This window comes from Ambystoma mexicanum, chromosome 1q (genome assembly GCF_040938575.1).
Source record: "Ambystoma mexicanum isolate Mex_15411 chromosome 1q, UKY_AmexF1_1, whole genome shotgun sequence".
Lineage (NCBI taxonomy): Eukaryota > Metazoa > Chordata > Amphibia > Caudata > Ambystomatidae > Ambystoma > Ambystoma mexicanum.
In genome coordinates this window covers 1305646496-1305673398 of record NC_090922.1, presented here as the reverse complement: position 1 = coordinate 1305673398, position 26903 = coordinate 1305646496, and the positions used below count along the sequence as shown (strand labels likewise).

Sequence of the window (26903 nt, the reverse complement as noted above, 5' to 3'; positions counted from 1 at the left end):
GCACACGCAGCGATGTGAGCAAAGGTATACGAGACAGGGGACAAGGCCGGGAAAATACTAGCATGGCTAGAACGTAGGGAGCTGGGCCTTACCCAAGTCAGGCAACTGATGACGGAAGGACCAGATCCACTGGTAACAGACCAGGACATAGCCAAGGGGTTTGCAAAGTACTATACAGCACTCTACAGAGCACCATCCTCATCGCCTTCGACTGACATTCTGGATGAAATTAATCTCCCTACTTTAACTGTGCAACAGCTCAACATATTAGAACAAGAAATCACAGAGGAAGAAATAACCCAGGCAATGTCAGATCTCCAATCAGGGAAAACCGCAGGTCGAAACGGCTTCCCATTTAAAATATGGAAGAGAATTGGCGTAAATGTAATCTCCCCGCACCTGCTACGCCTTTTTCAACACTCACATTCACTAGGTTGCCTCCCCCCAGACCTTGGAAAAGCCACAATAATAGTTTTACCAAAAGCGGATAAGCCACCTGACAAATGCAGCTCCTACAGACCCATCTCCCTAATAAACTGCGAGTCCAAGATACTTTCAAAGGTACTGGCCAATCGACTACAGCAAGTTATACACACACTGGTACACCCAGACCAGTGCGGATTCATGCCGGAGAGATCCACTAGACAGAATATATACAGATTACACATGGCACTGGAAAAAATTCCTGAGCTGCAGGACCCCCCTGGCCTTGCTTGCCATAGATTTTGAAAAGGCTTTTGACTCTGTTCACTGGGAAGCAATTTGGGCGATTATGCAACGAATGGGCATAGGACCGTACTTTATGAGCTGGGTCAAACTGCTATATCATCTTCCTGAAGCGGTAACCAAGGTAAACGGGCATGTCTCAAATCCTTTCGCGCTAGGTAAGGGCACAAGACAGGGTTGCTCCCGGTCAGCTTTGATATTCGCATTAGCGATCAAACCTTTAGCGATCCTACTAAGGACAACACAAACATGGAGTGGATTTAGATGGGCAGAAAACTGGGAGGACAAGGTGTCCTTATATGCAGATGACCTACTGTTATACCTACAGGACCCACGTGACTCTTGCCCCAACGTGACGCAGCTGCTAAAAAGATACGGCAGGTTCAGCGGCCTCCGTGTCAACTGGTCGAAATCCATATTGTTCCCAGTGAGGCAGTTAGACAACGCAGTACCAGATGAATGCCCATACCGCGTAGAAAGGGAGCAATTTAGATACCTAGGCATACAAATTACACATAAATTGTCAGACTATGTGCCCAAGAATTTACTCCCTATAACGTTAAAGTTCAAAGATGATGCCCAACATTGGATGTCCTTACCACTTACATTATTAGGACGGGCTGCACTTTTCAAAATGATGGCCCTCCCCCGCTTTCTTTATATAATGCAAAATGACCCACTGCCTGTTCCGACCAGTGAGTTTCATAGAATAGATCAAATACTCAGGAAACTGCTATGGAAAGGGGGAAAACCATGCCTGTCACTCACAACCCTACAAAGATCCATATGGGAAGGCGGAATCGGACTCCCCCCATCTGCAAACATATTACTGGGCCAGTCAAATGGTAATAATAAATGATAAGCTACACGGGGACACCACACTACCGAGACACATCATGAAATACCTCTATTGCCAAAAAGACCGGGCGGCAGCCCCATCCATGCAGACACATATAACTCTAATATGGTCAGATACTCATATACTTAGGCTGGGAAGGGAAGCTAACCCTAGCACAACCACTATGGTATATAAACACCTACCAGAAGTGAACAAGCTCCCTAAATGGCGCTCCTGGTCCCAACTAGGCATTACGAATTTAGGGGACGTAGTGAGAGAAGGCGAAATAATACCATTTGAAGCTGTAGCTACCACTTTTTTACGCTTTCCCCCAATGAACAATACCACTATATGCAACTCAAACATGCGCTACAGGTCCATCTCCCCGATATGATAGACATGCCAGACTACTCCCCACTGGAACGCAACCTGTTCCCAGAAATAATTAGACACAAAGTCACGTCTACCTTATACAGTGGCATAACCTCCTTCGCCACGAAAGAACTAGCAGGTTTGAAGGCCAAATGGGATAGGGATGTGGGCGCCATACTTTGAGGACTGGGTGGCTGCATTAATGTTCCCCAGAGAGGTGGCTATCTCCTCCAGGTTCAGATCAATACGACTGAAGGTACTGCACAGAATTTATTACCCAAGGGTAGCACTATTCAACTGGGGGAAAACCACCGACCCGCACTGCCTGAGATGTAAAAGTGAGGAAGGCTCCTACTATCACATACTGTGGGAATGTACCGTCATCCAACGATACTGGCAGCAATGTTGCAGCGAACTGTCAAGAGTAATGGGTAAAAGAATTAACGTGAGCCCCAAACAACTACTGTTGGGAATAGAAGAGGACATCGAGCTAACACGTTATGAAAAAGCATTTCTATCTACCATCTCTGCAATACTGAAAAGAAATATAGCGCAACTCTGGGGCTCTGCAACAGCACCGACTTATGAGCAATGGTTAACAGATGTGGACATTTGTATTGCGATGGAAAAAAGTGTATACAGCCCGGGGGTGTCCTGAGAAAGCTCAGAAAATATGGCAAAAATGGGAAGACGCACACTGAACATTAACCTGCATGGACAGGCTGCGCTAAAACCCAAGGATTCGTAAGGGAATCAGTTTGCATAATATTAATGTGGTTAAATGTCCGGCTGTACCAAGCTCCTCTGTAAGTGGAACAAGATGTGAGACTACGAACGGGCGGGAAAGGGAAATATTGGTTACCCCGTTGTTCGGGGCTGTATGTTTTTCTTTGTGTTGTTAAAAAACAATAAAATGTTATATTAAAAAAAAAAAATGGAAAAAAAGAACACAGGGGCCATTTTGGGAAAATGGTTACCCGTGTGTGCAGCACTGCAACTGAGGTATCAGTCTGCAGATACATGTCATTAGGTAGAAGAAAATAAAATACTGACACCAGCCATTCAAGTGAGTTAGTGTAACAAAAATGTTACATGAGGAATTGTTTAAAGGAATGACTATATAACCCCCCCCAGCACTGCACATAGGGTGGTTTGTGCTGGACCCATAAAGTAAAGGTAAGACAGGGGTCATCTTACTATTCTTGGGAACAGTAGTTCACCCAGGAAAGTGTAGTTAAACATTAGGAGAAGTCCAAGGGACTTTTCAGTAGCACTGCACAAAAGGTGCTTTATGTCACAATGCAAAAGCAGATGCCTATGGAGTTTACCAGACTCCATAAAACAGTAAGGAACACAGAAAATCATAGTCAGAAAAACACATGGGGAAGTGAGAAAAAAGGTCCCACTCACTCAGGAGTAAATATTAAAAAGCCCTGAGTCGAGCAAAAGAGCTGGGGGTCTCGAAGGTTAAAGGGAATTGGCACAGAAATGAAAATTCTCCCTAACAGTCACAATCAACCTCAGAAAACACTTTCAGCCAACAAGGTAAGGTGTGATCTTGATAGCATGATCTGCTGAAAATGTACAGAGGTCTGTTCTTTTTAAAATGGAGCACAAAATGTCGACTCAGGGCTTTGTTAAGGCGGTGTTTGTACAACCGTCTGGTGTGGACTGTACAACCACTAACCTTAACGTGGGAAGTGCACCAAATCCGAAGGGAAAGCCAAACCTCCATTAAGGAACAGTGGCAATGCAAAGCAGGCGAGCTTTACTCAAACGACTGAAGTTTAATGACAAAGAAGCACAGTTAGTCAATATGAAATACACCACACTGGTATACTGAAAAATGTACGCCTTTAATAAATTACGCACAAAAACCCAATACAATATCTAGTGCATGTGTAAAAACAGTACATTTTCATGAAGACACAAACCACTAGTTAACGATATTGAAAAAGGGATGGGAAGAGAAGGAGCCAGATATTTGAAGTATTAGTAGTCAAGCAGTATCCAAGTGAAGTATTTCTAAACCACTGGACGCATTTCTTTCACCCCTTTGGAATGTCCTCAAAGTTTCAGCACCAGGGGAGCTATAGGCTTGTTTACCCCCGATCTCTATGGTTGCTTATTTTATTAATTTATTTTATTTGTAAAGCGTGTTGACAAAGGCCTGTATGCATAATAGCGCTAAGACAAGGCAAACAACAATTAGGATATGACAGACAGAGCAGGAAGGGGTACATGCCTGAATCGGGTAGAAGCAGTGCAAGTCAAAGAAAGAGCGCAGTTTTCAGTTCCCGTTTAATGTTGGCAAAGACAGGGAAACCTTACATCTTGCGGCAGGGCATTCCAAGATCGGGCAGGGGAGTTGGGAAAGGACCCTTGAGTAACTGTGGTCAGTTTAGATTTTGGAATTTGTAGTAGAAGAGAATTATTCGACGCAAGTATTCTGCGATCCGGAAGCCAGGTGAGTCTGCTAGACAGGTAACTGGGGTCCGTGCCACAGAGGCACTTGTGTGTAATGCAGAGAGTTTGAAAGGAGATTATGCTATTCATAGGTAACCAGTGCAGAGCACTTCTTGCTTTTGATACATGATCAGATATGTGCAATCCCTCGACAACACGTACCCCGTTATTCTAAATGACTTGAAGGCGCGCAATTTCACCTTTACTAATACCCTGGAGGAGGCTTGCACAGTATCCCAGTCTCGCTCCAATAATCGCCCTGGCAATGGTGGTGCAGTTTCCAGGGTTAAGTACGTTCCTGAGTTGTGCGAGGAGTTTAAGGTAGTATGACGTGCTGAAGACCAGGCTGTTGACATGCGCCTTTATATTCAGTTTGTGATCTAGTATTATACCCAGTGTTTTAATGCTGGCTACCATAAGCTTTCTCTTAAATTTGTCAACTGCTAGACCATTATCAACCATCCAGGATTCAATAAGATTATAAATGGCATTGACTGTGATGGTGTCTCTGTCGTTATCCCTGAGAATGAGACGCTGTGTGTCATCAGAACAGTTTGCATAAACCACTCCTTCTGCATCAAGTATCTCAAGATGTTCAAAAGTGTTGGTGAGACACACGATTGCTGTGGTACTCCACACGTAACCAGGAATTCAGCTACAATAGCATCTTCTGAAAATACTTTGGCTTTTCGGTCAGAGATAGCCTTCTGTCAGTCTGTCAGCTATGTTAAAAATGGACAGGTTATCAAGGGTGACTGCGAAAAGTGGCACCAGAGAAATGGAGGATAACTTGCGCAAATTTCTGTATTTGGCCCAACATTTTTTCTGTGATATGGGAGGTTGAAATTAACAAAATTATGGTCTGACCAAAGACAAGAGTGAGATCTCAATGTCATTTAAAACAACAATGTGCGTGGCAACCCAATCCAGCGTTCTTCCCTTATTACGAGTAGCTATTGTGACATATTGGTAGAAGGCAAGATCTGCCAGAGAGGCCTCCCAGGATAATCACTTTAGATAGTGGTTTTAATAGTGGGATAAATCACTGTTAGGCAGATTTTGTATGCAGTACCCTTTGGGAACACTACACACAACTATGACTTCAGGTGTAAGGAAACCAACCTTTGGTATAAGTCTATACTACACCATTTTGGTAGCAGGGCTGAGCAGCCAGGCTTATCCCAAGAGGGGAATGTGAGCAGTAATGATGTTACACAGAGGTTTACCATCACAGGTGCTCAAATAAACTCTTACACTCAAGGTTTCTTGGATAAATATTTATTAATTTATTTTTCAGTCAGTTATAAAACATTCATTAGAAGGAGGCAATTGTATAATAACACACAAATATACTTCAATACTTTTCAAGAGGAGTAAAAGGTAAAGGTTATCAGAACATAAAAAGACCACAAATATTCTTAGGCAGTGCAAATACTTTGAGTTCACCAGAAGAGTCAATTCAATTCAATAGGCTAGGCCAAAGTTAATGGGCTAAAGTCTTGGATGAGATAAAGCGGTTCTAGTAAGTAAACGGTAACGTCTCTGCACAAGTTCTCAGAAGTAGTTTGTAAAAAGAAGAATCATATGTTGGGTCACAAGCTGATTAGGCCTGCGAGTTGCAAAAGTTTCAAGCACTTTCACCGCGAGAGGCAAGTTCTCAGTCTTATTTCACAGTAACTTACAATGAAGAAAAAGAGGCAGCTGATGACTTCTGTTCCTGCAGATCTCGCTGTTCCTGGGCCTCAGTCGTGGGGACAAGAGGGAGGACGTCGGGGGACTCCTGCACTGCACTGGGACTGGTCAAAAAGCTCGCAACTGGCAAACTTCAATTCCGGTGGCTGTAAGCAACGCACACAAACTGGTGTCCCTCTCCCTGGTCCTACGGTTTCCTGCAGCAACTCTGAGGAAATTCAACCAGCTCCGAGATGGGTGTCCAGGTGGCTTACTTTGGAGTTGATTGGTCCCACCAACTCAATGGGAGAAGTCGCCCTTTGCAGGGCTTCTCTGTCGATGCGAACTTGCCGATTCGGACCTGCAGCAGGGCTGCACCGGGCAAACCAACGGTCCAGAAGTTACAGCTTTCGTCCTCTTCAAGCTCTTCTTCTGTTCCTTCGTCCAGTGGTCGACTCTGCCTTGCAAGCCAAGAGACTTGCTTTTTATTCAGTTCTCTCCCATTCATTCCAGCCTAGCTGTCATTCACCCAGCAGGGTGGCTGTCCTTGCCGGACAGTAAGCCAGCAAATCACCACAGAGTGCATTTGGGTCTCCTATGAGACGAAGCACAGGGAGTTTCGGGCACCTCCCTCACTTCCTGCCCACCCCAGACACTCTAGCGCCAGAGGCCTGAAACCCTCCAAAAAGTGAATGAACAAAGAGACCAAACTTGGTTTGGCACGCAGAGAAAAACTTTAGAAGGAACTTTACACAAAGAAATGGTGAAAAAAAAAAGACTGGGACCTGTTTTAACAAAGGGGGCTCAGACACCATCTTGAAAAACATGGCTCCCGCGATTTAACATTACCGGAGCTATGAATAGTTTGTGGTCAGGAAAAATCATGGTAGTTTGTTGTAAGACCACTGCCCCCAGCCATTCTGAGAGGAAAGGGTAGCATTTGACTGCTACATGAGTATCTAGACACAGGGGATACTAAGTAACCCCTCCAGCACTCTATTATAAGATAGGGTGTGCTTGGTATAGGAATTTAAAAGACTAGTGTAGTCAATTTCACTTTACTTACTCTGGGAAACAGTCGTTTATCATAATTAAGGTATTTAAACCTTGGGAAAGCCTGAAAGGTTTCCCTGTGTCACTGCACTGAGGGTGCTGTGTGATACAAATGAAACAGGTGATGCCTATGGAGTTGGTTAGACTCCATACCCAAGAAAACAAACACAGAAAACACATTGATTTGAACATTTCAAAGTCCCAAAGTTTAGCAAAAGAGCTGGAGGGCTCTAAGGTGGGAGGAACTGGCACATTTATGAGAATTCTCCCCAACCATCACATCGCTCAGATGGAGCAGAAAGTCTGGCATTTTGTCTGGGGGGCAATAAACCAAAATTAAGTGTTATGATCTACTGATAGTTTTGCCAATAGGACTTCACAGTTCAAATCCATCAGATAGACAGTGTCAGTATATTGGAGTGAGGCTTCATCAATCAGAGCTACCCCACCTCCCTTTCCAGATATACGATCTGCTCAGAGAATCTTATACCCTATGGGCAAGGCCAAGGAGAGTGCAGGTCTTGCAGCTCTATCAGCCATGTCTCTGTGACAGCACAGATTTAGGTTTTATAATCCAGAATGTAGTCAGCCACTTCTGTAGCATGCCGGACTAGTGAGCACGTATTAATCAACACAACCCCTTTGTCGGGGGGGGGGATAGGAAAGATTTTCTTTTTGCAACTTTCCCTCCATAGTTTCCTACGGAATCCTATTCTTTTTGCATTGTTTTTTATCCTCACCTGGATTTTTGAAAGTAAGTAAAGCCTTCAGCTTCACTTCCCTTCCCTTGCATTTTGCTAATTTGTTATGTCGGAAACAGACTTCTTTTGAATTATTTTATTTTTATATTGCACACAGCACCTAACAGTAAAGTGCAAGGGTCTGCAACCTTTAGCTCTCCAGATGTTTTGGGCTACAACTACCATAATCCCCAACCAGCATAGTCAATAGCGAGATATCATGGGAATCGTAGTCTGAAACATCTGGAGAGCCAAAGGTTGCAGACTACTTGTGCCACAGGGATACTTTCTCCGTAACTTATAAAATTAACCAATCATCAAAAATGTAAATGTGCCTCAAGACAAGCTGGTGGCAGCAGTTAATATTTTACCGGTTTTTGCCTTCTTTTTTTAAGTTCACATTCGTGTTTACCGCATATGTCTACTAAACGTGGCGAGTGCCCGAAAATGGCTGTGCAATAAGATTTCCGCAAATTTTTTGGCTGTAGTTTGGCCTTCTTCCTGCTTTCTCAGGTCAGGAAATCACATATAAAAAGGTAATGTACTTTCCCAGGAAAGCTGCTGCTCTCGCTGGCTAGTAAGCCTTTGTGTGGGTGCCACAGGAAAGGGGCAGGGTTTGCCTAGTCCCAGTCCACATGCTTGGTGCCACAAAGGCTGCTGTTGGGGTGGATGTATAACCAGTAGTTGTCCGTGACTAGACAGCTGCTGGCTGTTTGAATGGGTATACAGTGTTTATATCAAATCCGTTATAGTGAATGCACAGATAGAGTATTTTATAACGAAAAATCTTTATAGTGAATGCATTTTGGGGCGGGGTAAACTGTTAAAATGTTTTCGGGAAACATTTGGGGTGGATATTTAAGGGTGGTAAACAGGGGTTTGGTGGGGGACCCCCCCCCCAACCCTCTAAAAAAAAAAAAAAGGTTTTTGTTATAACATATTTGAGATATCTGTTTTTTAGTGAATGCACATTTCGATATAAAGACATGTAACCGTTTGAATGGTGCATATCCTTTCCATTTGTGGGCTTGGACCTACATTTAGCTCCAGTTTTGGATAAGAGGAGGGCTCCTGCATCCATTCTTGAGATCTACGTTGGAGCCAAGAATCCTTTGAAGAAGAGCAGCCGTTGACGACCCGAGGACGTCTTCTGCAGTGGACAAGCATCCTCTCCATTGAAGCCCTGCTCCTCTGCCCGTTCTCAGAAGACCCAAGTCGTTGCTTCAACCCCTAGAATAGTAGGACCAACTAGTCTCAACACCTTCTCGAAGTTGCATGCCCCAAGATCCTTCGGAAGTGTACTTGGACTACCTGGTGGAATGACCAGCTCCGTCGTGGGCCATCTCACCAGAATCGTTGCTGTTCCATAGTCAAGACTTTAATTGTGGTGGTCAAATGGTGATCAATGCTGAAACTTGCATTCCTCCATTCTGCGAAGTGTCCTGAAGTCTGTGTAAAGTAGTAGGCTGTAGTCGGATGCAGGGTTAACAAGTTAAGATTTATTGCTGTGTTAACCTTTCCACCAGCCCCTCAGTATAAACAACAAAACATGGTTATTTTTGGCTCAGCCGGCTTGCGCTGTAAAGAGTTAATCAATTCCGAGTTCGTAGGAATGTCCTCTTAGGCTTCTCGCCTCTTTGAAAGAATAATAAACAGCTCACATAAATTCCCTTTTCTCGGACGCTAGCTTTCCGTTCCTTCGCCAGCTTTCCAACATGGGGTTTCAAAAACAAAGACAGAGAAGGTAAACCCACAGAAGCACTGTCCTTTGAAATGGCTTACGGCCAGGTTTCCCTTGTCAGTGAATCTGCCTCGGGTGTGTTTTTCTGCACTGCCGCTCTTCGAGCCTTTCCTGGCAGAGAGTCTGCCTCTTGATAAGGATCTCGGCGATGACGCTCCGTCAGCCTCCTACTACGCCCAATGTACATCACCTGGGAATTCCTCCCACTCCTGTGGTCTCCGGCCAGTGCTGCTGCTGTAATGAGCGACACCTGGTGAGTTTCCCGGGGCTTCTTTTAACTCATGCTCTGCTCCTCCCCTGCATTCAGCTTCCACCCCCCTCTCCTGCCCACTTCTCACACCTGCAGCCAGTCTTCCTTCTCCCCTCCACCCCGTTCCATGCACTGTTTGTCCATCCCAACCTGTACTTCTATGTGTGTACAGGTCACTATAGTGCATGACTGGGCTGTACCTATACCGCTTCCCTTTGTTCATTTTGTCCTTTCCCCCACCTTGACTCCATTTCTCGTGGTGATTTATGGGACATGTAGTTGTGTTTTGTCCTGCTCATATAACCTTTTGGGGGCCGGGTCTGAAAGTTAGAACGGGGCCGTCTTTTATCTTCTGAAGAGTCAAGAACCACCTCAGAACCCTATGGTTTGAATCCATCTGGGTGGCCAGCCATCTGGGAGGTGCATGATCCGTAAAAATGGTAAACTTCCGCCCTAGTAGGTAATAACGGAGAGATTCTACTGCCCACTTTATTGGCAGAGATTCTTTTTCTAGAGTGGAGTACGGTATCTCATGCGGCAGGAGTTTTCTACTGATGAACGCTATAGGGCAAAGGTCTTGTTCCATCCCTTGGGATAGCACTGCACCTAGACCACATCCTGACGCATCTGCCTGCAAAAGTCGTCTTTGGAGAAGTCCGGGCAGTGTAGGACCAGTTGGGTTGTAATTAGCTGTATTAATTGTTGAAAGGCTTGCACCGCTTCTGGAATGATTTTAAGTGGCCGATTGGTTTTCAAGGCGTCCGTCAGTGGTGCCGTTATTGTAGAAAAGTGTGGTATGAATCTTCTGTAATACCCCACGAACCCCAGAAATGCTAGGATCTCCTTCCGTGTCTCTGGAATTCGTAGTTTTTCCAAGGCCTGTATTTTGTCCACCAGGGGTGTGATTACCCCACCTCCCAACGAATATCCCAGATACTTAGTGGTTTTGGCTGCCAGTTTGGTTTTCTTGGGATTAATATGTAGCCCGGCCTGTTGTAAGGATTTAATTACTTTGGTGAGATGTACTAAGTGTTCTTCCCAGGTTCTACTGAAAATGACTGTCATCCAAATAGGCCGCTGCATATGGTTCATGAGGTTTTAAGATCTTGTCCATTAAGGCCTGAAACGTGGCAGGAACCCCGTGTAACCCAAATGGTAACACGGTAAACTGAAATAGCCCTTGAGGTGTTGAGAAGGCCGTTTTCTCCTGATCTGCCGGGTTGAGCGGTATCTGCCAATATCCTTTGGTTAAGTCCAAGGTGCTCATGAAAGATGCCTCTCCCAGCTTTTCTATTAGTTCATCAATCCTGGGCATTGGGTAGGCTTCGTATCGGGAAATGGCGTTTAATTGCCTAAAAGCCATACAAAACCGTGTGGTACCATCTGGTTTGGGCACTAGTACACAGATGAACACCATGCGCTCTTGGAGGGGATAATGGTACCTAGTTTCAGCATACTATCTATTTCTTGTGCTATCTCCCCCCTTTTTGCTTCGGGGATTCCGTAGGGTCGGAGGCGTACAATCTTGCCTGCCTCAGTGGGAATGCAGTGGGTAGCCATATAGGTTCTTCCTGCTATACCCGAGAATACTTTTGCCACAGGTTCTAAGGTGGGTGTCGCTCAACTGTTCCCCCAATCCCACATCTTGTATGCCGCTAGCCGAGTGTGTGACTGTTTGTTCTGGGACCGACAGTTCTGCCAGGGTTGTACACAATACAGCTGAGTCCCCTTCTTTCCATAACTTGAGGAGATTAATGTGATAGTTCTGATGTTTGTTTTGTCTATCGGGTTTGCTCTACCTCATAGTTAACTGGGCCCAATATTTTCGTGATGCTGTACGGGCCTTTCCATTGGGCGAGCATTTTGTTGGTGTGAGTGGGTAATAACACCAACACCTTGTCTCCTACTTTAAGAGTTCTCGGTCTGCTTCCTTTACATAATATTTGTCGTCTTTCTTGAGCCCGACCCAGGTTTTCCTGTGCATAATCTCAGAGTTTTCTCAGGTGCTCTCTTAAGTCATTAACATATTCAGTGAGGTTTGTTTCCTCCTGGTTTTCCCAGGTATCCTTCAGTAATCCCAACATAGATTTTGGCTGTCTCCCAAATAATAATTCAAATAGGGAATACCCTGTTGAAGATTGCGGAGTGTCACGTAAAACCATCAACACCCATGGTAGCACTCTCTCCCACCCCGGACCAGTGGGACTGGTGGCTCTTTTTATCATTTGTTTGATGGTTTTATTTTATTTTTCCACCAGCCCATCCGTCTGGGGATGAAACACAGAGGTTCTCAAATGGTTGATGCCAAGGGTCTTGCATACCTCCTTCATGACAGTTGACATAAAATGACATCCTTGGTCGGTCACAATCTCTAGTGGAATCCCTACTCTGGCAAAGTAGGGCAAGAGGGCATCACATACTTGTCTTGCAGTCATTCCTCTTAATGGAAAGGCTTCGGGGTACCTAGTGGCATAGTCCACTACCACTAGTATGAACTGGTATCCTCTGCTGGTAGTTCCATAGGCCCCACAACATCTAGCCCTATTCTCTGAAAGGGTTCTTTGATCAAGGGCATCCTTTGTAGTGGGGCTCGGGCCGGTATATGTGGGCTTGTTTTCTGGCATATAACACATTCTTGGCAATACTTTGACACCTCAGCGTAAACTCCGGACCAGTAGAAATTTTGCAACCCCCTTTCTCCGCTAGATATCCCCCTGTGATATGGTCATGTGCCAGCTGTATCAGCCCTTTCCTCTAGGACTGAGGAACCAACAATTGCTCCTTCTCTATTTTATCAGGGCCTTGAGTCACTCGATATATTAAATCTTGTTTTTCTTTAACGTAAGGCGTAGTAGGCTGGGTCCCGCTAGCGTCTAAGGCTTGTTCTCTGGCTCTTTTTAGCGTTTCATCTAGCCCTGTTTCTGTTTGAAATGACAGCATATGATCCCCCACTTTCCAGTTTATGATGGAAATGTCTCTGTACTTTTCCTGATTCACTCGGTTCCTCCTTTTCTGGGTTTTGGATACATTTTCTCGATTGCAGGCCCCCAATAGTTCAGTTTGTGAAAATGGGGCCTCTCTTAACCACCTATCAAATTCCTGTAGATCTGTTCCTATCAGTACCGGGGCGGGTAGGGTAGGAATAATGGCTGCTTTGATTGGTATCTCCTGCCCCTGCAATCCCAACACAATGTCTTTGGTAGGATACCCTTTCACATCCCCATGCACACATTTGATGCCAATGGTTCTCACCTGTTCGTGATCTTGCTCGCTCACATGGGGCAGTATGGCCGTCTGTCGGCTTCCGCTATCCGTCATTGATTGACGGGGATGTCCGGCCACTGTGACTTCTATCACATAAGGTAACCATTTCCTTCTGTATTCCTGGGTTTGTAAGGTCCCGATTTCCATTGGTTCCGGTTTCGGTTTTCTGGAGCAGAATCGAGCAATATGACCCCATTCCCAACATTCGAAACATTGGGGTGCCGTTCCGTTGTTTAAGCCAACCCCATTAGGTCGGGGTTCTGCCCTGTTCCTGGGTTCGGTGCTTGGTCCCTTGTAAGGCCCGCTGCGTAAGGCGGGAGTCTCCATACTTGGTCTCAATTGTGTTGCTGGGAAGGGCTGAGTATTCCCTGCCTTCTGATATGCCGTTGCCACAGCTATGGCCTCGGTTAAGGACAGATGGTGATGTTGCCTAACTCACCTCTGTATGGGACCGGGTAAGGCATCAATGAATTGTTCCATCATTACTTTATCCTTTATCTGTCCTATTGTGGCAGTGCCTTGCAGCCATTTTTCCGCCAAATATTGCACTCTGTAGAACAATTGTCTTGGACCGTCGCCGGGTTTCAATCTGGTTTCTATAAACTTGAGTCTGTATGATTCTTCATCCATACCGAGTCTTTCCAACACTGTTTTTTTAATCTCGGTATAAGGAGTGTCACCTGTGGGGTTGGCTGCTTGGTATGCCCCCTGCATTGGCCCCGTGACCAGGGGTGCAAGGTAGAAAGCCCATCTGTCCTGTGGCCATTGAGCTGCTCTGGCTATTCTCTCAAAATTCACAAAGAAAAAACTGGAGTCTTCTCCTACTTGGTATTTCACAAATTCCGTGGACGGTATCGCGGGATGCGTCCGTGTGGTGGCCACTGCTTCTCCCATTATTCTTAAAGCTTCCCGTCCTTGCTCTTGTGCCGCACTTTGCACTTGTATGGCTTGTTGGAGGGCTTGTCTGTCTGCCTGCGTCTGATGGCCTTGCACTTGGATAAGTTGTTGCAGTTGCTGCTGCCCCTCTGTGAGTGCCTTTATCAGAGCTTCCATTCCATCTGCCTTGGCGTTCTCTTGAATCCCACCGCTGCCACCACTGTAAAGTAGTAGGCTGTAGTCAGGTGCAGGGTTAACAAGTTAAGATTTATTGCTGTGTTAACCTTTCCACCAGTCCCTCAGTATAAACAACAAAACATGCTTATTTTTGGCTCAGCCGGCTTGGGCTGTAAAGGGTTAATCAATTCCGAGTCCGTAGGAATGTCCTCTTAGGCTTCTCGCCTCTTTGAAAGAATAATAAACAGCTCACATAAAATTCCCTTTTCTCGGACGCTAGCTTTCCGTTCCTTCGCCAGCTGTCCAACATGGGATTTCAAAAACAAACAGAGAAGGTAAACCCACGGAAGCACTGTCCTTTGAAATGGCTTACGGCCAGGTTTCCCTCGTCAGTGAAGTCGCCTCGGGTGTGTTTTTCTGCGCTGCCGCTCCTTGAGCCTTTCCGGTGGAGAGTCTGATAAGGATCTCTGTGATGCTGCTCCGTCAGCCTCCTAGTATGCCCAATGTACATCACCTGGGGATTCCTCCCACTCCTCTGTGGTCTCCGGCCAGTGCTGCTGCTGTAATGAGAGACACCTGGTGAGTTTCCCGGGGCTTCTTTTAACTCATGCTCTGCTCCTCCCCTCCATTCATCTTCCACCCCCCTTTTCTGCCCGCTTCCCACACCTGCAGCCAGTTTTCCTTCTCCCCTCCACCCCGTTCCATGCACTGTTTGTCCATCCCAACCTGTACTTCTATGTGTGTACCGGTCACTATACCACATGACTGGGCTGTACCTATACAGCTTCACTTTGTTCATTTTGTCCTTTCCCCCACCTTGACTCCATTTCTCGTGGTGGTTTATGGGACATGTACTTTTGTTTTGTCCTGCTGATATAACCTTTTGGGGGCTGGGTCTGAAAGTTGGAATGGGGTCGTCTTTTATCTCCATTGCCTCTTTGACCTCCTCACAGTCTGCATCACAAAAGTCGGCATTTCCTCATTAATTGGGATTGCATCTTGCAGTTGCAATCGACCAGAAGAAGCACTCGAACTTGCAACCCCTGGATGCTTCTCAGTCAATCAAAGGATGGAAGACCACACTCTTAGTGACCACCCAGATGATCCACTGGAATACATGGGAAGATCTGAGTCGGGGGGTAAGTAAGCATAACTGTGCCTCCCCCCCCCCCCCAGTCCTTCTTGGTGCAAAGCCCTGCCTCTAATCTCCCCCTTGCATACCTCTGGTGGTCCACCCTGAGCCATGTAACCTGCCCCTGGGTTTGCCTTGGGTCTGGAAGAGAGAGGAGAACATACCTGTCTTTTTACAAATAGTTGTTGAACTTTGAAATAGTTTTGGACTGTTTTGAATTGCCACTACAAGTCCACTGCATCCCTGTTGAGCATGGTTGCAAAACATACAGCCCGCAGGCAATGTGTGGCCCAGCATATTGGTTTTAATGCCCGCCAGGGTCAAACACTTTCCAAATGGTGGGCAGCCCGCAAGCAGCAACGGCCGCCCTTCATTAGGTAAGTCTTTGTTTAGCTCTCGAGTCACAAAGTGCTTGTGCTCTACCAAGAGGGTCAGCACTTTGTCTGGCGTGGCTAAAGGTTTGTTGCCCAAATAAGTGCATTCTAGTTGGGGTGGTGGGGTCCATGGGGATGGGCCGTTAGCAGGGAGGGGCAAGGTGGGTCATGGGGATGTCCTTTTGTTGGGGGGTCATGGGGGTGGTGTTTGAATAGGGGAAAACCAGGGCCATACCATTGATGGCGAATTGGGGATGGAGGGGGACCAGGGCCATGCATGGAATATATATTGGGGTTGAAAGTCTCCTGCCCCTCCCCAACACATTTACTTTTTGGCCCACTATTGGCAGTTGTAGAGCATACCTTCCTCTCCCCTGCCTGGGTGATGGGGCAAGTGTTATGTCATGTCCTTACCTTCTGTAACTGTAACTTAAGTACTTGTTATTAAAACCCTTGTTGTAACCTGAGTAAGCCTGGAAGTCACTATACAACAGGCTCTATACATCTTAGGGCTGCACTTCTTAAGTATAGGGAATTGTACTTGCGACTGGTTCCAATCATTTTACCTACCTCTGAATACTTATCAGTTTCACCTTTTTAGTTATTAAGTGATGTAATGCAAGTGAAATGGCTAATGGATACTGCTATACAGGACCAGCCTTCCTGCAGAGCCCACCTAGACAAAGGTAGGCACCCTGCCTGATTTTCAGCCCCTCGCCAAAAGAAAATCCCCCATACAGAAACCGCTTGATTTACTTTCATAATTGAATGCGACCCAGAGAAAATCTGTTTCAGGCACTGAATCGAGTTATAAAGCGTGATTTGAGCTTTATTTTCCATCCACCATTGGAACACACTAGGTGTTCCCAATCCAATATGGCCGCCAACCTCCTTACTGCTTCTTCAACGACCACATGATCTGCACGAGCGATCCCATTGGCCTAATTCACCTATTCAGGGCCAACCACGCGCCGGCAGATGAACACCGGCCTTCACCCTAAGGATCCTCACCACAAGGATCTTTACCTGTCTGGAGCCGGTCATGAGGCGTGCGAGGCCAGGGCCAGGGCCAGGAACCCTGCCCGTCCACCACCAGCCACTTGACTATCTGCACATACTCCAGTAAGCTGCCCGCTCCATTCCAATCTCCGAAAAAGGAGGTTTAGCGTGATATGCCACCCAATTCAATGGATGCATCATAGAACTCCTTGTGTAGCAGACACACCACTACCTTGCCCGACTGGGCACACCGCTCTGTCCGCAGCAACCACCAAAGCCTGTCGCCATGTACCTGCCCATGGTACTTTATGCACCTGAGACTGTCACTAGCCCCATTTGACTTACAACTGCCTGCTTATTTTAATCTGCCCCGATACTGATTCAGCCCATCTGCCTCACTATTGCCACAACTTGTGTCTGTCTTGCATACTATCAACTGCCGCAGCATCCCTGCTTCTTAAAGTGATTCTAGACTATGTTGCCAGGAACCGACCATCGCACTACCTCCATATCCTATCAGTAATCACTAGCTGAACTCGCAACCTTAGACCATTGCACCTAGAATGCCTTGATTTGCCATCGAATGCCTCTAACACATGCTGCCCCACTTAGACAGCTGTACTTTTGTACCCTACTGCATAGACAATTGTCAATATCTATGATCTGATTTTGCCTAATCTTGAAATTGTCAGCTATTGTATCCTTTCTGCTTCTCTATTCTGCCTAAACTTTGACAACAGATGTTATTGCTGCCCGTCTGAACTTTGATTTTGCCCAAAATACGAAAATGACATTTACTATTGCCATCTGCATTCCTAACAAGTATAACTGAGGAAGTTAAGTGCCAGCCAAGCGAAGTAAGTTGAACTACCTTACTGCTATTCCGTATACCACTACTATCGACTAACCCAACCACGACCAATTATGTTAACATTCCTAACCACTATAATGTTCCCATTTGCATAATGCCCCACACAGTGCTCTGCACAGGAGGACATTTCCTCTTGCTCAATGAAGGCCTTGCTAGACTGGGCTGCCAGCGCCACAACCCTATTCTCTGCCCCACCACCCCATTTCTTCCATCCCTCCCACCATTCCCTTTTAGAACTGCTCACAATAACATTGCCAGTACCAATGTCACAAATCCATATGCACCAATTACACCTACCCATAACTCAACACATTCCTCCGCTTGTAACGAGACCAATAATAAAACTATACCCTCCATGGGACTTATCAAACTTGATAGCTGGAGCTAGTTCTGGCTCCAAGTCTTTTAAGTGCCCAGACCCATCGTAACCACAGACACCTTCTCCAAAATAGCAACTGCACCTGCTAATAGTACACTCAAAGACTTTCCCAAAAAACGCACCAAACCATCTATAGAGACCAAAATTAAGACTCAGCATCAAAACCCAGCAACTACACCTCCCCTCGAGCTCTCCCCTACGATCAGAGGGGCACTTATTAACGCTCGATCACTCGGTGCACACGCCATAGAAAACCATGACCTCATATTGGACCAACAACTCGACATATTAGCAGTAATCCTGCTGCTGGCCCTCTCCTAGCTATTGCCATCCCTCTAGGATATAGTATCCTCAGAACAGATAGGAACAACCTCCAAGGTGGAGGTGCCTTAATTGCCAGAACGACACTGCACTGCAGAGCCTACCCACTGGAACAAGTACAAGGCTATGAACTCTTATTAGTCAAATTCTCCCCTAACCCTAAAACCACCACCAACATCCTAGTAGTATACAGAGCACCCAATAAAACCAGCCACCCCAACTTAGACATCCCCTTACTGCTTACGCCCCACCTCAAGCCTAAGACCAAATGTACCATCCTAGGGAATATTAACCTAGGTTACAGTGACCCCCCGGACACGGACGCTAAAGCCCCTTTCACACAGCCATGTTAGATATGAGCTTCACCCAGCTGATTAATCAACCCACCGACCTACTCCAAAAGGCAGAACGCTGGACTGGATCCTCTCCCTCAACTCTCTAGTCACTATAGATTCCATCCTCCCCGTAGAATGGTCAGACCACTTTGTCATCAATACAATAACACGGACCCCACCACCCCCAAACCACCAGACACCTTTGAATCTAGAAATATTCAAAAACTCACAGTAGACAACCACTCCCCCATTCTGCGCACGGCCCTAGCCAACGTTACCCTCAATACAAACAATCTCGACTACTTAGCAGACTTATCAATAATGTCTCACAAGTACCATTGACTCATTCGCCCCTGTCACTGCCAAAACTCGGACAAATGATCTTGCTTCTGGTTTGACGAAGAACTAGTCTCCCTCAGACGTACCAAAAGATCGCTCAATTACCTACACAGGAAAACCAACACCATTGAATCAGCAGAAGCTTTCAAAACAGCCATTAAAAAGTATAAATCAGCCATAATCTCTCACAAAGCTAATGCCCTCAACACTCGCATTACCAATGCCAACTCGGACAGTAAAGAATTGTTTACCATCCTCAGAGAGCTTGACAACCCATGCCAAGTGACAGTACCCTATAATTCCAGCATAACCGAGTGCACTACAATACAAGACACATCAGCCTCTAAAATTATGCTACTACAAAACAAAATCGACAGCAAAAAAACTCCTTGCCGAAAATATACTTCCTAATATAGTCTCCAACCCTCCCACTACTTCCACCTGCAAACCCTTTCAATTCACCCCAGTCACTAACAAAGAAGTACTAGACTAAACTCAGAGCTTCCAACTGCAAAGAAGATCAATTCCCTTCCCATTTAGTCAAACTGTGCGCCCCTACCTTAACACCAGTCAGTACTGAATTTCTCAAACACAGTCCCCGCGGGCATAAAAATGGCCTGGGTAACACCCCTCCTTTAAAAAAATCAACTCTGGACCCCTCAATCCCCACCAACTACCAACCCATTAACCACTGTCCCATTTTTACTGAAAATCATTGACAAACTAGCATACTCCCTAATTCAAAACTACCTAGAACACCATCAACTATTAGGGGTACCGACAGTCAGGATTTTGCCCTAACCATAGTACTGAAACAGCCCTACTCGACCTGAAGATCCAAATGGTTGCCACTAGAGAAGCTGGTAAACTCTGCCTGCTTATGCTCCTAGACCTATCGGCAACTTTCCCTTTGGTCGACCATGACAAACTATGTGCCACCCTCAACAACAACTTCAACCTATCTATTAATGCCATAGATTGGATTAAATCCTTCCTCGCAGATAGGACCTCTAGAGTTGTCATTGGTAAAGAATCAGCAGATCCCATACCAGTCCCGATAGGAGTCCCTCAAGGTTCGTGTCTATCTCCTACCCTCTACAATGCCTACACCAAGCTGCTCTTCGCAGCACTGGATGCTATGGGTGTCATCTACACCAATTTTGCAGATGACACTCAGATGCTCCTCCCCGTAACCACGAGCAAGACTCCTTGCTTATCGATAAAATCTACTCACTAATCCAAAACTGGATGGCCAACAACAGCTTATGTCTCAATGATGACAAATCAGAGCTACTCATTGTAGGTTCATCATCCAAAATCGCCTCCCTACAGCCTGTTTACTCTTCGTTCATCATTGATGGCACCACAATCCCAGTACTTAAACAAGTAAAGACACTCAGGGTTTACCTAGACGCGACACTAACCATGTCCAAGCAAGTAAACACCCTAGCCTCCTCTACCTCCTACACAGCCAAACTTATCTCCCTCAGCTGCAAATTCCTGTCACCAGAAAATTGCGTCACACTAGCTAGAGCGCTCATACTTTAAGCTAGATTATTGTAACATCCTCTTCCTAGGCACTTCCAACACCAACCTTTCCAAACTCCAACTAATGCAGAATAAAGCCCTTCGAGCTGCATAAGGCATAAAACAATCTGATCATATCTCAAATATCAGGAGACAAAACCACTGGCTTCCCATCAAAGCCAGAATACTCTTCAAAGCCCTCAGCATCTCCCATAAATGCATCGCCAACAAAGCTCCTAAATACCTCCTCAACACAGTTACCAAGAAAACCCATACCAGACCCCTCAAGTCGAACCATAGCGAAAACCTCGAAATCCCACGATACAAAAGAGAAAAAGCAGGAAGCAGCAGTTTCAAAGTACTCGCCCCTAAGCACTGGAATGCATTACATATCAATATCGAGAACGAAACGTCCTTCCCACAATTTAAAAAATTACTTAAAATGTGGTTATTCATCCAGTTCTAAGTTTCACCCAGATACCTAGCATCTCAGACCAACTACCTACTCTTCACTGTACATAAGTGCATATAAATTGTATATAAATGTATAAATGCAAACCTGTATCAACTGTCACAATGCTCTGCTTAACACCAAGATTGCACTTTCCTTGTCTGTAACTATCCCATGATAGCTCCGGGTCTGGCCGTATAACAAATGGAAAAGACCAATGACTTCATAGGAGAGGGACATTTGAGCCAGGAGCAGCAGTGAGGACTCCAAACCACGGCAAAGCATGTTCCAGCACCTTGACATTTATAGGTCTGCCCAAGCACATAAAACGGCCCCATGATGAAGACTACGGTTGAGGCGACCAAGGACGGTTTGGAAGAGCAGATGAGGGAGGGTGTTTGAGGTCTCACTCTTTCAGGCGGCGGCAATGACCTGCACCAAAGTGACAAAAACATGGCAGAACTAGAATCTATTGGTAAAAACGACCTGGAGACTGTCCCAGCACACAAGGGTGCAAGATGAAGGTGGTCAAGGAAGAACATCCAGCAGCTGAAAATGTAAATAGAAGATCAGCCCAGGAGGCAGATTCCAAACAATATGCCCACATCTGGTCAGACAACTGAAGCAATGGGCCAAAAATGACAGCAATCATCCAGTAGGTAGGAGGGGCGTGGCTAAATGGCTGCATGAGAGGACGTGTCCTTGAGGAGCTCCCGCAGATCCGTCATTGATCCTTGGGAAAAACGATGATTTTCTGAGGATATGCATGCTCACAGCATACCTGAGGAATTATAAACATTGGGGGCATGGACCGAGCGTAAACACAGCCCGATCGACAGCGGGACTGAAGAGCCGGAGCTGTCGGGAGAAAGGGAGCGCCCATCACTTGGGAGATCACAAGATGGCCGAAGGCGGACAAAGGGCCATAAACTGACCGGAATACTGCAGTAGATATGGCAGGCCAGTGCGGCGCAAAACACGCTAGCAGCGGATGTCAGAGACATAAGGGGTCCAGCTCGGGAGCTGTCCAGAGGACTTGAGTGGGGGAGGGTCCCGTCGGACCAGGGGGCAAAGACCGTAGCCCGTGACACACAGAGAAGCGACGGAGGATTTTGGTCCATGCAGCCTGTGTGAAGCCACGCGAGGCTGAGGAGGATCGCCCCCGAACGTGAAGCAGACCGCGGTGCGATGTGCATTTAAACAGTAAACACTCGGTGTGCAACACAGTGACACTAGATCTCGAGGCTCTGGGAAGAACAGAGGCCCCCGCGGGCTGATGGTTCAGCTATGCAATAGGCTTTTTGCTAAGTTTCTGGAGTCTGGAGCAAGGAAGATGTATAGTTCAGCAGCAGGATGCTCTGCCAGCATCAGGATGGTGAGTGAATCTGTCTGTGTTTATGTGTGGTGAGCTGTCCCTATTTATGCTATGCAATGACATCATAGGGGTGTGTGGGCCGATTTAGCCTAAGGTTGACCCTTTGAAAGGTGACTGGGTCAGAGTCTGCTCTCTGCCTTGATAGGAGGAGAGAAACAGAGAGCCATCTTTATGGTGTGATTTTATGAGGCTGAGAATCTACCCCTAGCCCATGGAACACAAAATCTACTTTTGGCACAATACATATTTCCACATGTGCAACCTCTATAAAAATCACATACACAGATTACATATTTTTCATAGCAGCTATTCCTCAAAACCCCGTAGCTGTGGGATCTTGTCTCCGCTTTTCACAGACTTTTGCCCTTTTCACTAGGAACACAATATCCCATTTTTAAGCAAATTTCTGCAAGTGTGCGTGTTTAACATGGGAATAAGTGTATAAAGTTTCTCACTTCTGGCGGACATACATTTTGCGTAAAATCACATTTCTTGCCATTTCTGTCCAGAACCTGTCACACAATTCTGGAGCCTCTTCACCCGTGCAGCCAGAAGTTACATTAACACTTGTTATTTTTATATTTTTCACAATTTTACACAGTAAGTTATTAGTCTTTTTAAAATGTGTTTTTTCCATCTTAAGGAACAAATGTTTGTTTGGCTCCACACCTTGGTCTCTCCCAGGAAGCCCAGGAGCCATCCCCCATGTTTGTTCCTTGCAGAGGCCATTTACCACTGTCTTCACACTTCGAATTTCCTGCTCAGCAGCTTGTCATTGTTCCTTTTGCCTCTGTAGACCAGGTTCTTTCCTACCCTGTAAATAACACTTCTCCGTGATTTCCTGCTGGGGGGAAAGACCTTCCTTATATGGGAAACCTGCTATTCCAGTTTAGCAGGTTCAGTCAGGTTTAAATTCTGTGGCCTTTTCCTTAGCACAAAACAAACTTGTTGGATCAAATATCATCTACAATTCTCAATCTAGATTTTAAATCATGGGATCAAAACAATTACAATATGGGTTACCATCAGTAACAGGCCTCTTATATTGCAAACATTTGATTTTCAGTTTATACATGTTAAAGTTTAATCAGGCAGGCCCCTGACAGCTGTCATCACAGCAGCCCTCTGCTGTGCAGAGATTTTTGACAGATCCACAGACAGGTCGCTTTTGCTGTGGAAATCTCTTTATGCTCTCAGCTTTTCAGGGCCTTGTAAATTCACGATTTCTTAAACTAAGTGAATTGCAGCACCCAGCAAGGATTTTGAATATTTGAAGGTGTTCTGTACCGGCATTCTGGGGTTTCAGCAGCACAGAAAAAGCGATTTAAAGCCATATTTGGAGTTTCATGTAGCAGAGCACTGCTTTTTCCTTCTGTACTTCATTTGCAATTGTTGTGGAGCCCCATGACACATTTCAGGAGTGAGAGCTCTGTTCCACCACTGACAACATGCATGGCAGATTGGGCAGCCATCTTTGTGTGTGTCGACAAGCGCAATTTTCAGGGGTTGTGGCACGCACAAGGGTTTTGCGGCCATTTTGCGGTTTCTGTTCCCATCATAACAAAGTGATGCAGCATAGCAGAGCAAAAGTAGGTCAATACATCCCACATTCATAATAGTACTGTATTTTTCTTTTAATGTGTTAGATTTACATGCACGTTACATCAGAACTTTCCATGTATTGAAGGGGGAAGGCCTGCACTAACTTTCCGTACATTGATAAAACCTTGAACTACTTCTTCCATTTTAGAATTTATTTTTTACATACAGCACTAAAATGGAGGTAATAAATGGTAGATTTTCAGGATGAAACTTCTCCCTGTAATCTGGAGGCATTTGCCACCAGTGAGGTTTGCTTGGAGGATTCTCTTGGAATACCCCTTACCTTGAAATGGTCAGCAGGTACTAACTATTTTAGTGTTACCAACCAAGACTAATGACCCACTAAATGTTGAGTTCTACAGACACGAATAAACAACACAAAAGGTGTTCTACATCAAACACATTTACAAGAGCAAACTCACTTTCAATATAGAGACTTAACCAAATGGGTGAACCGATTTTCTCCCATATTCAAGGGTTCAAGGTCTTTGGAGGCCATTTCTTTGCCCACATCTTTTTGATGCAGCCTGCTAAAAACCTCTAATAATTATGCCACCCATCCTTGGTTTACATTTTCTGCATCAAGCCACCTGCTTCAGCCTTTTTTCCTGCCTGACAAATCCCCATTCTGGTTCTATTCTCCCCCTTCACAACTCTTCCGTTCGTGCTGTATGACCCGTCCCCTCCGACGGCACCAAAGAGCCTATGCAGCCTTTCGTTTTAAAGAGTGCGGGGGTCCCTCTACGCACAGGTCCACTAATACACACCGCTCTGCACCACACACCTTTCTCTTCTATGCTGGTTCAGTCCTCCTCGAGCCAGCCTTCATCCAGTGTGTGTACCCTGCTGTGAGACAATTGGAATGTAGCGTCTTGTGCATGCATGTTCTTTTATGTGCTCACAAGATCCAGAACTTTTTGAAGAATATATTCCTTGACAAGCAACAAAAGCATACGGTTTGCTACATTTCTAGTCATTTCTAATCAATACACTGATGAATATGTTTTCTCAATGTTTGCATGTTAAAAAAAAAAGGGTCCCAGAGTCATATTTTGGGCCAAAGGGCAGCAATTATGAACAAGTGGTAGGAGTTGTCCCTGAATTTAATAAACTGAATTTTGATAGTCACCCATTTTTTGCTGACTGTGCTGCAGAGTTTACAGGGCTCCGGTCGAGGGGTACACGGGGCGGGTGGACACAGTCCACCCACTTTATTCAAAGAGTGGACTCAGTCCACCCAGCTAAAATGAGAAACATTGAATGTCCTCTTTGATTTTAGGAATTAAAGCCAACCTCTGGGATCAAACTGCATCGTCTGGATTGTAGGCCAGACACTGAACCACTGAACTATGTAACCTGATGCAGAATAACAAACAACTAAAGGTGAAATGTCACATATTGGTACTGCAAGTCCCAGGGAAAACATTTGTATTGGTTCTTGGAGTTTAAAACATGCACACTTTTTAACTAAAATATACTCTCCTGGTTTTGTGTGTATTGATTTTATGAAACGCAAATGCCATTCATCCTGTGCAATCTGGGTGGTTATGCAACGACAATTTAATGAAATGTGCATTTTTCACCTTGATTTCATCATTTCTGGTGACGTCACATCTCATTCGTTTGGTGATGAGTACCCCCACTTTAATTTTTAGGACTTTACCCCTGGAAGAGTTATTTCAATAGTCATGGCTCATAGCTTGAAGAGCAATATGTATATGAAGAGTTCAAAAGCTAGCTTTTAGGGGATACTTACTGCAGTTGGAATATAGATGAATAGTGAATAACCATAGACGCACACAATTTCCAGAAAGGAGTAGGACACTATGTTCATGACTTTGCTATTCCTCCACATCAGGAATCCCCAGAGTGCCAAGGGAACAAGCCATGCATAGGAGTAGATGGCAGTTGCTGCAATGGAAACTAGACAAGAAAAAACAACAAATGTATTCCTTGTATACTATAAAATAATAGCCGCATTTGAAATTAGACCAGTAGAAACATCTTCAAACTTGCAGACAAATCATTTCACCTGTGCTCATTTTATTACTTATCTACATTCATGACCAGCACAATTCAAAGCAAAGAAACACTACCATTTCTAAAGAACCTTTTAATAACTCTGTACAAACACTAATCTAACAATGACGCTACACATAAAGCACAACACATAACACAAAGCCAACACTAATGTAATGTAAACTGGTCTTACATAGCACCCTTCTGCCAATAATGTTAGAAAAGAGGGCAGGGTATGTTAGTCGGATAACGGAAAGGCAGATTTAGAAACCTGTGTTGTTGATGAATGCAGGTCAGAAGAACAAGTTACTAACCTGTGGCAACTTTCTTTCGATTGGATGTTCAGGATAGCAACATTAAATCATGCTCTTTTTTGGATTGTTGGTAATGTTTGAAAGTATTTTATTAATATTTTTTTTTTTTTTTTTTTTTTTTTTTATTTGTATATAATCTTTCTAGATTTTTTAACAAAAGTTGAGAGGAAAGAATTGTTCGAGAGAAGCGGAAGAAACGGTGGAACTTTTCATTCAGTCTGTGTTGGAAGAAGCACGTTAAGGATGTGTATCATGATGTTTATAGTTGCCAACTGCCATGCCTGTTTGTCTCCGTCCAACAGTTTGTTCCAACACGTTTCTTCGCTTTGAAGAGTAAAATTTGTAAAAATGTCTGTCAGGTATCTGTCACGAATTTCTATCGTCGCCGGACAGTTCAGGAGGAGGTGGCGTATGGTTTCCTTGTCCGTGGTGGACTTGCAGAGACGGCAGAAGCTGGATAAGGATTGATGTCTAATCGCCAGTATTTCATTGGTTTCTAGAAGGTTCAATCTTATTTTTAAAAAATAATTTCGGGCCGCTCTATTTGGGAATAGTTTCAGAAAAGGTTGGATAGCGTCAAGTTTCTTAGAGAAAGGAGGAAGATGACTGGAAAGTTTGTATTTTGAGGCAGAGTCATTGGTGTTGATCCAGTCAAGTTCTTTGATTTTCTTGACAACTCGAACGGGGTTGG

At 45.1% G+C, this 26903-nt stretch overlaps 1 protein-coding gene across 1 annotated transcript in view; it reads right to left on the bottom strand.

Moving 5' to 3' along the window:
• Window positions 1-26903, bottom strand: part of YIPF1 (Yip1 domain family member 1) — a 211348-nt gene that overhangs the window by 90104 nt on the left and 94341 nt on the right. The window contains exon 7 of the mRNA XM_069642160.1: window positions 25636-25802. Coding sequence (XP_069498261.1) covers window positions 25636-25802 — 167 coding nt within the window. The remainder of the gene's footprint in view (window positions 1-25635; window positions 25803-26903) is intronic.